This window comes from Theobroma umbraticum, unplaced genomic scaffold (assembly GCF_002168275.2).
Source record: "Theobroma umbraticum cultivar Fairchild unplaced genomic scaffold, ASM216827v3 scaffold_67.0, whole genome shotgun sequence".
Lineage (NCBI taxonomy): Eukaryota > Viridiplantae > Streptophyta > Magnoliopsida > Malvales > Malvaceae > Theobroma > Theobroma umbraticum.
The window spans coordinates 1156119-1171893 of NW_018397262.1; the positions used below are offsets into that span (position 1 = coordinate 1156119).

General features: G+C 30.7%; 1 protein-coding gene across 1 annotated transcript in view; it reads left to right on the plus strand.

The window, feature by feature from the left end:
* The first annotated feature begins 6275 nt into the window (after positions 1 to 6275).
* LOC110419581 (cytochrome P450 93B2-like) overlaps positions 6276 to 15775 on the plus strand; it is a 10803-nt gene continuing 1303 nt past the window's right edge. The window contains exons 1-2 of the mRNA XM_021432681.2: positions 6276 to 6310; positions 6461 to 7385. Of these exons, the coding sequence (XP_021288356.1) occupies positions 6276 to 6310; positions 6461 to 7385 (960 nt within the window). The remainder of the gene's footprint in view (positions 6311 to 6460; positions 7386 to 15775) is intronic.

A 15775-nucleotide genomic window follows, 5' to 3' on the forward strand; every position in this document is an offset into this window, starting at 1 on the left:
CTACTTCTGATTGGAGAGTTTAAGCCTTTGTTGTATCCTAAATGCATAAAAACCTTTAAGAAAATGTAATTAGATGCATAATTAATAACAAGTTTAATTATTTTTTATTAAAATTGTACTTGTGATTACTTTTGGATGTTTTTATCAAGTCAAATTATCTTTATGTTCTTATTATAATGTAACTAACTATTTTTATGTATAGGAAAAAGAGATTCAAACAATTACACCTTTTTTTTTAAATAAGAGATGAACATATTTACTATTAAATTAAATATTTATATATATTAAAATAAACATAGATCACTCTTTTTAGTTATTATTCTATGATTTTCGGGTATTATAAATGATACGTTTCGAATAGACAAGATGCGTAAGTGTATACTTAACATGGTTATGTTATTGTAAAATATGTTAGTGTATTTTTTACCATCGGGTTTGGATTTCGGTTTTTCTCTTTGAAATATCAGATTTTGGAAGAATTTCAAGAGGTAACATATTTACAGTTTTAACGTAAACAAAATATTGATGTCATTTATTCCACTAAAACCTTATTTATTGGAAACAGTGTCCACTGTTAATAAAAGAAGGTTCCCAAAATGAAATATATTTTGTTAAGGTGTTGTTTTAAGAAATATATTTTTATCAAATGTGAAAAAAAAACATAATACAACAATTATAATTTTGCTTTTATAAATGTCGCTTAATGAATTTTCTTTCTGTTTTAAATTGAATATCCATTCTATCATTTTAAGATATTTCAGCATAATATCCACTTTCTTCTTTCCTTTTTTTTTTTCTTTTCTTATCAAAAATATCAATTTTTAGGTAATTATAAGGTACTTTTGAATGATAGAGTTATTTTCTGTCGCTATAACGTTAAATTGTTATTCGTTTAGGCTCTGATATATATATCTGAATATAATAAGTGCTGCCACTATTCATTTGACTAATCCTTGTAATTTGTGTGTTTGTGTGTTAACTATTTCATATAAACATAAAGTATTAATTATTATACAAATAAATAAGAATGTGATATGATTAATTAATTGTGTAAAGATTTTAAATACATATACAAATATGATTAATAAATATATAATACGACATGATATGAATAACACATATACTAACATGATACGTTAAATTTTATACAATATAACATAATTAATATAATTAAAATTTATATAATTTATGATTTATTTATACGATTGATACGATTAATATATAATTTATATAATTAAATAAAAATACATATAAGTAAAATATGATTTTAGTATTCAAATTTATAATAAAAAATTATAAATATCATAATATATAAAAATATAATAAATTTTTTATTAATAAATTATAATTATTATAAAAAATTAATAAATAAATTTTAACGATATATTAAATGTGTGTATATAATATGTAAATATAATTAAATAAATTATGAATTATATAAAAATATAGAAATATAATTAATTATTCTATTTTATATATATTAAATAAATTATATACATTTAATATGATTAAAATATAATTTATTTATGTCTTAACATGTCATCACCATTAACTTAAATTTAAGTCCGCTATCGTGTTTGTATCATATTTTCGTGGCAATTCCTTAGTTGTGTTGGTGAGCCTTCAGTCTTGTGGATGAAAAATAAATAGATGGGAAAAGGGGGGTTGGTGGGTTTGGCGGTGGACATGTGGGCGCAGTGGTAGGCACAGAGGGTCCTGATTGCGACAGAAATGGGTTAGGCTGACACAGGTATTCATTAAATGAACTTGAGCGTAGTTTCTAGGTGGCACCAGGTTCTATTTTTCATCATTGTGGATAGCTACTTTCGAGGTATTGTAAAACTGACAATATTGGTATTCAAAGCTACTGCTTTTACCAGCCAGCAGAAATCTAAGAAGTAGGACGTGGGAGATATACAATTCCAATCAGACTGTGGTCACGTCCTTCCATTATTAATTATCAATTATCTCTCTTATTCTAAATCAACTAACAACAATATATATTTAATAATTTTTAACTACTTTAATAAAAAAGTTTTATTTTTTTAATTTTTTTAAAAAAATTTTAATTAAATATTTAACTTTAGGTCATTGAGCTTATTGAGCCGCCGTTGATGATGTGATTAGAATTCAACGAGATTGTCTACTATAGGTGAACAATGAGGTTATTTATCGCTAGTGGAGTGATTCGAGATGCTAATAAAAAATAGTTAGGTGGTTTTATCATTAGACTTGGAAGATGCACAGCATATCGAGTGAAGTTACAAGGTGTTGATAAAAGACTTTGTTTAGTTTGAAAGTTGGGTTTTAAAAAAATTGGTTTAGAGGTCGATAGGAAATTAGGTGTTTATAAAGTTTAATTTTTTTTTAGGTAATTTTTATTTATTGTTACTTTATTGCTTTGCTGATATTTTACTAATTTTTTAATAAGTTAATTTTTAATTTTATATTAATTGTATTTCACCACCCAATTTATTGTTTTGCTTGTCAATTACGATATATTGTGTAATACTAACATTTATGTTTTTCTTTTAAGTTATCACCCTATCAAATCTTACAAAGCTTAAATTTGTGACCCTTGATATTATTGGTAAGAACTATCTATCTTGGATTTTAGATGTTGAAATCCATTTAGATGCTATGGGTCTTGGAGACACAATCAAAGAAGAAAATAAAGCATCCAATCAAGACAAGTTAAAAGCAATGATTTTCTTTTACCACCATCTTTGTGAAAGATTAAAAATTGAGTATCTCATAATAAAAGATCCAATTGATCTTTGAAAAAATCTCAAAGAAAGATATGATCACTAGAAAATAGTAATTTTACTAAAAGCTTATTATGATTTGATGCATCTACGATTGCAAGATTTTAAAATTGTAAGTGAGTATAAATCAGTATTATATAGAATTAGTTATAAACTAAAATTGTGTGTAAAAAAGGTTGCTAATGCTATTTGTTAGAAAAAATATTCTCTACTTTTTCACTCCTCAAATGTACTCTTACAATAGCAATATCGTGAAAAGGCTTTAAGAAATACTTTGAACTAATTTCATGTCTTCTTGTGATTGAGGAAAATAACAAGCTATTGATGAAAAATCATGAATCTCACCCATACCTCCTTTATAGTCAATTGTGGCTGTTTTTCAACTTGATTTTTGTGATCTTTTCGAAATAGAGTCGAATATGCTTTCTCTGTAGTCGACTATGGTTGTTCTAAACTTGATTTTCTTGATTTATCTAAAACAAGGTCGACTGTGCTTGCTCTTTAGTCGACTAGGACTTTATGATCTTCAAGTTTTGCACTTTTTCATACTTCAGATTGACTTGAGCTTCATTAAAATGGACTCTTGACTTGTGTCTTGATGTTCCTTTAGCTTTTTAATGCTTATCTCCTACTACTTTGTCATTGTCTTGTACCTATATTCTAAACAAACATTTCCAAGCATGTTTGCTCTTGATTTGTTAGTTGAGGATGCATTGTTTGAAAGTTGTAAGATGTTTTCTAAGGATGCATAGCTTTTTAAACAATTTTGCAATCTTAGGGGATTAAAAATGTAATTAAGACAATTTCAAATGCTCGACATTAAGTTCAAGAAAACATGTGATTTTTGTCAAATCAAAACACGATGTAGTTCAAGTCTAATAAGTCATTATACAAAATAGAAGAAAGGAAGTGGAAACAACAACTTATAATTAAATAAGTGGCTAAGAGGGATTGGAATACTAAGTATTTTCATCAAATGGCATCTGCAAGGAAGAGAACTAATCTTATAGTTAGTATTTCAGTGAATGATGGAGTTGTTGATGATCTAGATTCAATTAAGAAGGAAATATGGAGGCATTTTAAAAAGTTGTATTCAGCTAGGAGATCAATTAGATTGCTAGATTTAAGATGTGATATTCAATTGATTAAAAAGCAGTCTTGTGACAAATTGGAGAAACCTTTTCTAAAGATGTTGTTTGGAACATGATAAGAGATATGGATAGGATTAAGGCGCTTGGGCCAAATGGATTTAATTTCAACTTCTTCAAATCTCAACAGTCGGTTGTTAAATCTGAGGTAATGTTTTATCTTTTTAATTTCTATACCTTTGGGAGAATAGGACATAGAGTTAATGAAAGCTTTTTACATTAATTCCCAAGAAGAAAAACCCAAGCATGGTGGGAGAATATAGACCTATTAGTTTAGTAGGTTCTGTCTATAAAATAATTGTTAAACACTTAGCTAATCGTCTTAGAGGTGTGATTGGTCAAGTGATCGACGGTTCACAATTTGAATTCATTTTTGGTAATTAGCTTCTTGATTCAGTATTAATTACTAATGAAGTGGTATATACCTTGTCAGAAAAAAAGAAAGGAGGCTTATTGTTTAAAGTACATTTCAAAGAAGCCTATGATAGTGTTTTTCTTAGGAGTTTTGAAGTTAACAATGTGGAAAATGGGGCTTGATATGAGATGGATTAAATGGATTATGGAATGTATTTCTACTACCTTTGTGTTTATATTAGTTAATGGGTCTCCTACTAAGTTAATGAAATTACATAAAGGCTTAAGGTAAGGTTGCCCATTGTCACCATTTTTGTTTAATTTGGTGGTTGAAATGTGAAGCTGTATGTTGATTAAGGCTATAGAGAGGCAAATTTGTAATGGGATTCAGATTGGTAATGGAGGGCCTAGTATTTCTTATTTACAATTCGCAGATGATACGTTATTGTTCTATTAATCTAAGCTTGATGAGCTTTTAAACATGAAAAGTGTTCTACGAGTTCAAGTTGTATCTAGATTAAAAAATAATTTCTAAAAAAGTAGTTTATATGGGATTTAGGTGCGTGGCGAAATGGGCGTCAGAAATTTTTGCTAAGGTCGATTCTTTACGCATTATTTATCTAGGGTTGCCTCTGGGCATTAAATTATCTCCTAATAGAATTTGGAAGCCATTGATTGAAAATGTGGAAGCTAGACTAAAGGGTTGGTAATCTAAATTTCTTTCTCGAGGTGGTAGAGTGACTTTGATAAAAGCTATAATCAACAGTTTGCTAGTATTTTTCATGTCTCTATTTAAAATTCCAAGTGGGGTTAAAAATGAGTTGGATAGGATCCAAATGAGGTTCTTGTGAGCTGGTTCAAAGAACAAGAGATGCGTGCATTATATTAAATGGGATGATGTTTGTTAGAGAAAAGAAATGGATGGTCTAGGCATTGTTCATTTGGAAATCAAAAAATAGAGAGTTATTAAGTAAGTGGATTTGGAGGCTTAGTAATGAGAAGGAAAGCTTATGGAGACATATAATATTAGTAAAGAACGACTAGGAACTTAGTTCCCTTCTACCTAACGTTGATGTTATTGGTAAATGCTCAAGAATATGGAAAATATTGTTTCTCTTTTACTGCCTAATGATAAATTTTTCTTGCATGTAAAAGCTAACTTTGGATGTGTTATAGGTGATGGTGGTTCGATTGTATTCTGGCATGATAGGTGGCTAGCAAATATGGTCTTGAAAGATGAATTCCCAAGATTTTTTGCTTTGGCACTCAATAAACACAACTATATAAAGGAGTTTGAGGAGTGGACTGCTTAAGGGTGGTTATGGATAATTGAATTGAAGAGGCAATTGTTTGATTGGGAATTTGAACAATGGATGAGGCTTTGGAGTGTTTGTCAAGATTTTTCATTGAGTAAAAGCTTCAAAGATAGTATAGTATGGAAAGCAAATGCTAATGGTAAGTACACCTCTAAATCGTTCTGCCGTTTAGCTTGTAATTCCCAATTTGTGAGTAGTGATTTGTGGAAAAAATTATGGCTTGGTTATGCTCCATAAAAAGTGAAAATTTTTGTCTAGCAATTAATATGGGAATGTATTGCTATTAAGATAGAATTAATGAAACACAATCTAATTTTAGAAAAGCAAGCTATATGTGTGATATGTAATCAAAAGCTGGAAACTGTGCGATATTTGTCTTTTACATGTGATGAGGTATGGAGGATTTGGGGGAGATGGTGTTTGGATTGGAAGGTGAATTGGGTGATACATGAAAATTTAAAATTTTTGTTCTTAGCATGGAATTCCTTGTGTGTAAGTAACAATATATTGAAGGTCTAGATATTGGTTTTTTATGTAATCACTTGGTCCATTTGGCTGCTTCACAACTATATCATATTTATAATAAGAAATGGGATAGTGATAAGCTATATGACCTAATTAAATAAAGGATTGCTTTGTGGAGCAAAGCTAGGTGGCCTGAGTTAGTGGACAATATATCTAATATTTTCAGAATGCCTTATTCAGTTTCTGTTCCAAATAGGGTTTGGTAAGTGGGGGATATTTATGCATTTTCGTTTTTACCCTTGAAAAAGTTTAACTGTTTATGAGAAGTCAAAATAAATACAAGGTTCTTGTGGAGAGAATGTCGACAAAATCCTGTGGGCTGAGATAATTTTTCACCAAAACTCTGTTTCAGTCGTTTGGCGGAGGTGGCCATGATGCTTGAACTCCTGTCGTATGCCACCCTCTTCATTGCATCATTTCTTATTGTGAGAACAATAATCTACTTCAACAGCCGTCCCAAGCTTCCCCCAGGCCCAATTGCCTTGCCTGTCATCGGCCATCTCCACCACCTCGGTCCCTTCATCCATCAAACTTTCCACAAGCTCTCGTCCCGCTATGGTCCCTTAAATTATCTCCGACTTGGCTCTGTTCGGTGCGTCGTAGCTTCTAACCCAGAGCTTGCAAAAGAGTTTCTCAAAACTTACGAGCTGACACTCGCTAACCGCAAGCAAACCGCTGCCATTAACCACCTTACATACAACTCTTCCTTCGCTTTCGCCCCCTACGGACCTTACTGGAAATTCATAAAAAAGTTAAGCACCTACGAGCTCCTAGGTAACCGAACTCTTAGCCAGTTTCTTCCCGTTCGGACCAAGGAATTGCACCATTTCATGGAGTTTCTTCTTGACAAGTCTAAAGCAGGCGAGAGCGTGAATGTAACTCAAGAGCTGTTGAAATTAACCAGCAACATAATATCAGAAATGATGCTGAGCATGCGGTGCTCGGGGAGGGGAAGCCCCGCCGATGGGGTTCAAACTATAGTGCGGGAGGTGACTGAGATCTTCGGAGAGTTCAGCATCTCAGACATCATATGGTTTTGCAAAAACTGGGATCTGCAGGGTTCCCGAAAGAGATTTGAGGACATACATAGAAGGTATGACGCTTTGTTGGAGAGGATCATAAGAGATCGCGAGGAAGTAAGAAAAAGCAACAAGAAGGGAAGAAATGAGTGTTACCAAGGAGACAATGTTGATGAGGCCAAGGATTTTCTGGACTTGATGCTTGATGTATTGGAAAATGATAACTCGGAGATGCAATTAACCAGAAATCACATTAAGGCCTGTATTATGGTTAATATCTCTAATTCACAATTGCCACTGGGTTCAACTATTTTGACCATGATTACTAAATCTTATTAATAACTTTATTGGGATCATTTTTTGTTTTTCCAATAATATTTGTATCACATTTGACTGTAGCTAATATTTTTATAATACTATTTATTTATTTATTTGTTATTTATAATATTTAATTATACTATTTGACTATAGCTAATATTGGAAGAAAAATAATTTTTCTTCATCCTTTCCCTCTTTGGAATTTCCTTCTCTTTTCAAGATAGTGAGAATGTTACATTTATAACAACAAATTTTATCATTTGAAATTTGCTCGTCTTTCTTTTCAAAAATCTTAATAATGAAAAGAATTTAAATAGAGGAAAGCGAAGGAATGGTTCAAGATTTTTCATCTATCTTGAAAAAAACAAAAGGCTTCCATTTTTCCAAATTTGTTGCAAAATTGAAATAACGAGAAAGTGGAAAAAAAATAGAAAGAAGAAGGTGAAAAAGAACTATAGGGAAGAAAATAATTTTTACATTTTGATTGCAGAGGAAATGAAAGAAATGGTTTAAGATTTTCTATCCATCTTGAAATAAATAAAAGGTTTCAATTTTTTCAAATTCGGTGTAAAATTAAAATAAAGTGAAAGTGAAAAAAAGGAAAGAAAAAGAAGGTGAAAAAGAACCGTAAGGAAGAAAACGATTTTTGTGTTTTGCTTGCTTCCATCCTTCTTTGATTTGGTAAAAAAAAAAAAAAAAGTCCTTATCAGATGATTTTGTTGATGAATCGCAAACTTTGTATCACTTCTTGATGATTTCGTAAAGAAAATGTTCATGACTTTTGTTGAAAAGATATTCTGTGAAAATCCTAGGAGATGATTGCAACAGTTTTTTAACATAACGTGTAATAATTTTTTCTTTTCAACATGACGTGTATAACTTTTTTTTCAACATGATGTATATAATTTTTTTAATATGATGTGTAATAATTTTTTTTCCATTATGACGCCTAACAACTTTGTTTTCAATATGACGTACAATAACATTTTGAATATGGTATGTAATAATAATATTTTTTTAACATGACGTTTAATAACTTTTTTATAATATGGCATGTAACAATTTTTTTTTAATATGGTATGTAATAACTTCTTTTAATATGCTGCGTAACAATTTTTATTTTCAACATAAGGTATAACAATATCTTTTTCACATGCCCTTAAATATGAAAAAGTTTAATTAAAGATAATTTTGTCTAAATATCTTTTCTTTTGGCTTAAAACAATTAAAATTGTAAAAAAAGTTATTTTCGAAAACAACTGAACTTTGAGTGCTAAAAAAAATTGTCCCATTTATAATTGCCAATTATGTAAAGAACATCCTTATATGGGATTTATTTGTCGCACTTGAAGCTTGGTAACTGCGTGATTTTGAGTGTTAAGGCTGTTGCTGCTCATTTTGTTTTTGTACAGAATGTTATGAATGGGTTGTGGTGGGATGAGTCTATTTGACTCCTTGTCTTTTTTAATTTGAATGGGTGTCTTTGTAATGTTCTAGGAGGTTGATCCCATTAGCAACTAGAGATTTATTGCCGAGTTACTTTTTCTTTCACAGCGTAACTGCTTTTATAGGGTTTCTTGACCCTCGTTTTGTGCTACTTGCTCACTGCCACAGGGCTGGTAGTTTTGTAAAGGAATTTATAATAATGAAATCCTTTCTTGCCTTTGAAAAAACTGTAAAGAATATCTTTCTCTTTATTCGTCTATAGTTGATCATTACTTGTGACTTGTCCAGCATTTCTTGACAGCCGCCACAGATACTGCAGCAATTGCACTTGAATGGGCATTGGCAGAGCTCATTAATCATCCGGAAGTGCTACAAATAGCTCAGGAAGAGATTGATCAAGTTGAGGGGAAAAGCAGGTTGGTAGAAGAATATGACAATCCTTAACGTGTCAATATGTCATATTATTATCAATTATAATATGTCAACATGCAACATCAATGCATGTAATATAAAATAATAAATGAGATTTTGATTAAGTTAATCATTAGTCATAAAGATTTATTTGATTCAAAATAAAAGTAAAAAAATTTATTTGGTTCAAAATAAAAGTATAAAGGCTTGATTAAACATAATAAAAGTATAAAGACTTATTTAAATTTTCTTAAATAGTTTTTAAGATTCTTTTTATATATTATGCTATAAGTGTACTAAACCATCTTTTTCTTTTATTTTTTTCTCTTTCTATCCTTCTTTTTCCTTTTCTTTTTTTTTTCTCCTTTATAAGTATACTAAATTCTCCTCTCTTTTTTTTTCCTTTTTGCCCTTTTTCATTTTTTCTCCTTTATATTTATACTAAACCCTTTTATTCTTTTTTACTCATCAACGAATTTAAAAACATGAAAGCACATCAAGCACAATTTACAATACTTAATGTGAAAATTTAATGTTAATTTTTCAGTTTGCTTTATGTCTATTACAATGCCTAATGTGAAAATCTAATATTAATTTTTTTTACTTTATGTCTATTTATATTGGTGAATTTGAAAACTTATATTTAAATTATTAATGAAATTTTATATTATAATTTAATTTTATTTTAAAAGTGATTAATTTTTTACTTTGAATCGAATCATTGACCTAATCCATGATCTGATCCACGAACATATATGATTAGTCTTTAGCCATGTCTCATACAAAATCCTAATCTACCACTTGGTAGAGCCAAGTTGGTTAAAAACTAAAAGAGCATGCCTTGATTCATGTTACATTTATATCTTCCTGTACTTTAATTATGTGGTAATGGCAAGGGTTGTTTGGGCAATGGATGTTGGATATGGGTGGTGTGAGGGGATGGCTCTGTTTGCCGAGGTCTACTGTGTGTGCCTCTTACTTGATTATTTTTTGCCTTGTTTGGTCCATGGTCATGCTATGTTGTGATTTGGTTGCATGATTTGATGGTATTGGTGGTGGTAAGGGTCGGTTGGATGATGTAAGGGATTGAATAGGAGTATAGAAACGTTACCCCCCAGTTGTAGTAGTGAGATAATCTTGGTTGGATACTTGGGACTCACTTTGTGCTAGGTGGTAGTTCTTTAGTGTGGGGGTATGCGGTTTGATCTCGTTGACAACCTAATATTCTTTTTGTTTAATTTTTCATTTACCATATATGCAGGACAAAGTCATGACAGGGGTGACGATGGAGTATTTGTTGGAGTTGGCAATGCACAACATGGATGCAAGGCAATCACAAGTTCGATGTGATTCTCAATCTCTACTTTATGTATTTTGGTCAATTTATTCAAAAGGTTGTGGCTGCCATTATTGTACTTCATGTTGATGCAAACAGGGTTTAGATGGAATTCAAGGAACGTGTAAATAGGGTTTAGATGGATTTCAAGAAACCGAAAAAAGTGACTTCAAAGCGAGCCTTTCAATAAACTCTATCTTCAAGACTTATTTTGTTCCCACCACTTAGTATGTAAAGGAGAATAATGCAAATAGCCTTAGGGATATAGTAAAGCTAACGTCTAACTTCATCTTGTACATTACGGGAGTAGACCACTAGATATAGAGAGTGGCATTGCTAAAACCATGTCACAATGCCATTGTCGGATAATAATTCAGTTGATATGTAACCCTAAATTCATATTGTTAAATGAGTTTTGCAATTTTTCACCATGACTGTATAGATCCCTGTTATTCATATGTTCTTAGAAGCATAATATAATTGGGCTAACATAGCTAGACACCATAAAAATTTCTTTCATGCCATGCATAATGACTAAGACGTGATGTATATGTTTAAACAATACATAGAGAAAAAAATCCTCATTTTTACATGGCATGTAAAATGGCTCAATTCTTAATTATCAGCTGCTTCTTTCGTTAACAACACCAATCAGATGACTCACATTCCCTTATTGTGATAATTTTTTGTGTACTAATTTCAAAAGATGCAATCATGAAAACTTACTATTGCACACATTCGATTAAGTTATGAACTTTGCATATATTCAAGTAAATATATTCAAAAATGTTCATTCAACTAGGCATTTACGAGTTTTAGGTTCACCCTCACAACTGTTTGAAAATATTTATAAAGCAAATTTCTTCCACTTTTTGGCAATTATCTTTTGCTTGACTTTGATCTGTCTTAATAGAAAAATGTCTTCAATATATGCAACAGTAAACATCTTGCAGTTGTAGCAATCACTCTACCCATGTATTGCTGATTTTGGGGCCATTAGCTTCAAATCTCGTTTCTTGTGTCACGTATAATTGAAATAACTGCACTGCTAGCATATGATGGGGATCAACGTACTAAGACATTGGATCTAATTTTGATGCAGTCCAAAATCAATAGCAGTAAAAGTTTGCACAAAGTCCACCACCTTTATTCTCCAATTCACCAAGTCTATCTTTGCAAAAACCTAGTGCTCATCCACATTACACAGTGTGAGAATGAAATCGAAATCTATCCATTTTCTTCCGTAGATGGGCAAATCACCCTACACATAAAACACCAACTCAAGCAGAATTTGCAAATCCATGGGATCAACTTTCTTCCCATCTTGAATGCTTAGCATACGAATGATGTCTTGTGAAAGATATTAATAGTTGTTAGCCATTCGTAACTACAACACATAAAGAGATTATCATAATTGCATAACCCTAAACCTTAAACTTGACCCTATAAGGCACATAATAATGCTTGTTGTACAAATTCGACTTTGACCCTATAAGGCACTTGCAAGTGATGCTGTCGCATGTGTCTATTTGTTCAGACGTCATCTGGTTATCGGGCTTCTTTAATTGCATGAAAAACTATAGACCTTAATCCCCTAATATCTCGACATTGCCTCTATGCATGTAATATATAAGAAAAAAGGCGGTGGGATTCATTTATTTCAAAATGCACTTGCTTGACATGTCAATTTTTTACCTTACCTCACCCGTTCATCTTTCTTGAACTCTTCATATGCCATTGACATCGAGTTCTTCTCATCCAAACAGTGCTACAAAGGGTCCACATATAAGGTTGCCTTGTATTTGCTAAACCATCTTGCCCATGCTATTTCGGTTGGATTTGTATATAGGCCCCTACAATATTGGACGTAAGACGATGCTAATGACAATGGTGTTGACACGCTACCTTCAAATTGTTGTATTGGTGTCTTCTCATTGGGATTTGTGGAATGAGGACTAGGCGTGCTTTGTGCATCTGAGATGTATGGGACCATTTGCCATCCTTGTAAACTGTTAGGTTCTCAACTTTTTCCATTTTCAATATTAATCTCTTTATTTCTTTTCTCTCTACCTAAACCATTTCAACAACTATAAATACCTATCCAATTTAGCGTTTTCCTGACAATTTTCTTTAAGTTAAGTCATTTGTGAGTCGTTCTACAAGTACACAACAATTTTATTAGTCAATTTCGTTTCAGTCCTACTTTACTCGATTATAATTTTTCTGTATCATTTATTCCCTAAACCTTAAACCATAAACCCTCAACACTCAATATTTAACATTCAACCTTGAACCACTCGCATGTCCAATTGATTCATCTCACTCTCTCTTATTCCCACCTCGTCAATTATGTTAATCTTCAACTAGCAATAGGAGACATGAAGACTAATCCTAGGACTTTGTCTCTATTTTGGCTTGTTTCTCCTAATTACTTTGTATTGATGCTCCATTGCACCAGTTCATTGATTCTAAGCAGCATTATGTTGTTTGAGAGACCGGCTCATAACTAACCCTTGGGGATATCTTGTTCTTTTCTTCTTCCACTTTTTTTGGAGTCACCACAATAGCAAGGATATCTAGTTTCACCTTTTCCTCCTTTGGAATCACCACAACCAATTCTTCCTTTTGTTTCACCTCAACATTCTCGTACTCTCTGAAATCCATCTACAACAGAATACGGTCCTATACATGTAAGCTACACACACTTAATAGTTAACTAGAGAAACTCCAAGACATTTACAAACATATTTCTTGTGTTACATGCCTTGCATAATATCTATTTTGTTACATGCCATACCTTTAATCCAATTGTTGTTACATGCTATGGCTAAATTTCATAATATTCTACACACAATACATTTAATAATAAGCTAATACACGCAATGTCTCTAATTCATTGGTTTCAACACTCCATATGCATGCAATCTATGAAATTGTCAATTTGTTACACGCCTTACCCATTTTCTATGCATATATTGCAACATTTGACCTAAATGGCCATGCCGTCTAATATCTCTGACGATTTCCACAACTTCAAATAACACCAAATGTTGTTTAACAACAAAACCCTACACCACATTCTCAACCAATATGGCATGCAAATCACTAAACCCGCTCAAAACCCAACAAAAAATTCAACAATCCCTGACTTACCGTGTGTTGCCAACTTTTTCCCTGTTACTGCTAACTTTGCTTTAAACTTGTTTGAATATTTCTCTATCTTTGAGAAAGAGTGAAACGATCCTTTAATATTCTTGCATTGTTATATACCTATCGTTTTTGTTTATGTGAATGTTTAATAAATCAAAGAAAATCATAGTCATATACTGCAACAAGAGGAAGATTTTAATAAATTGTCGTTTACCAAATTCTAGGCATATCTATTTTTTTCACCTCTCTACGCGTGTATGATAGTCCATGTGATTGAGAAGGTTTTATTTAAGAGCATTTTTATCTAAAAATTTTATCTTTTGGTTAAAAACAGTTAAAAATATAAGAAGCATTATTTTCAAAAACACCTTATATTTGAGGATTAAAAAAATTATTTTTAAATAAAATCATTTTATAAGAAACTTTGAGTAAATTTAAATAAAAGGTAATTTGAGTAAGAGTTGAATAATTTCAAAAGAATGAAGATCTATAAACTGTGAAAGTTGTAACTAAATCAAACTATTTTGCCAATTTTACTTGAACTTGAGTTAAAAACTAAGTTAAATTTAGAATATAAATTTCAAATTTTTATACCATTATAAATAGAAGAAAAAAAAATTTATTTAATCTTTTTATATTATTTTATTCTAACATAATGAAAGTTATTCATCTAAATTTAACTTTAAGTATAAAATTTATTTTGAAAATTTTTTTATAAAAGAGGAATTTAAACTTAATTTTTGTAAAGAAGATAAATTAATGTACATATTATAGAATTAAATTAATGTGTGAATTTTTTACAATAAGATTATAGATTCAGCTGCTTTTTAAATTTCCAAAATTCAAATTGCCAACCATTTAAATGTGGCTGCATTTCCGAGGATTTTATTGAAAGCAAAATGATTGGAACTTTGAACCATCTAAAGAGTTTGTTGGAATTTTAAGAATTTCTCACCACTACAGATCCAATCATAGTGGGACTAGATATAAGTCTAATCTTTTTAGGTTGATTGGGTTTATGTTTTCATTTAGTTGTAACTTTAAATAAGCTAAAGCTACGGTGTACTAGCTTGTTTATTGAGCTTTTATTGATAAATAAAAGTTTCATATTTTTTTAAAAAAATATATTATTTATAAGATGTTACTATTTAAAATAAAAACATAAAAATTTGATTAAACAAATAAAAAATAAAAATAATTTTAAAGTTCTTAAATAATTTAAGATTTTTTTAAATGTATATCTATTTAATTTAAGTTCAAACTATTTAGAATTAGAATTTTTTTGGGTCATGTTATGCACTTTCATTGAATCCAACTTTAAAGAAGCTAAAGCTACGGTGTACTAGCTTGCTTATTGAGCTTTTATTGATAAATAAAAGTTTCATATTTTTTTTAAAAAAATATTATTTATAAGATGTTACTTATTAAAATAAATATATAAAAATTTGATTAAATGAATAAAAAATAAAAATTAATTTTAAAATTTTTAAATAATTTAAGATTTAATTAAATATATATCTATTTAATTGAAGTTCAAACTATTTAGAATTAGAATTTTTTTTGGGTCGTGCTATGTACTTTCATTGAATCCAACTTGGTTTTTCTCCTTTAATTTCCTCCAAATTAAGTGCAGTTGGTGACCCCTCAACACACGAATCTCTGTCTAAACGTTCAATGGGTTGATGAAGGAATTCCTTGGACAATAATTTCAAGAATTTGGATAGAACTAAAGAGTTTGGTCGGTAGGGGATATTAATGCAGTTTCGTTTTTACCCTTGAAAAAGTTTTAAGTGTTTGTGAGCAGCTTTATCCTGTCAAAATAAATACATGCTTCTTGTGGGCAGAATGTAGTAGACGAAATCCTGTGGGTTGAAAAAATTTGTCACCAAAACTCTCTTCCTGTCGTTTGGTTGAGGTGGCCATGGTGCTTGCACTCCTCTCGTATGCCATCCTCTTCATTGCTTCATTTCTTATTGTGAGAACAATA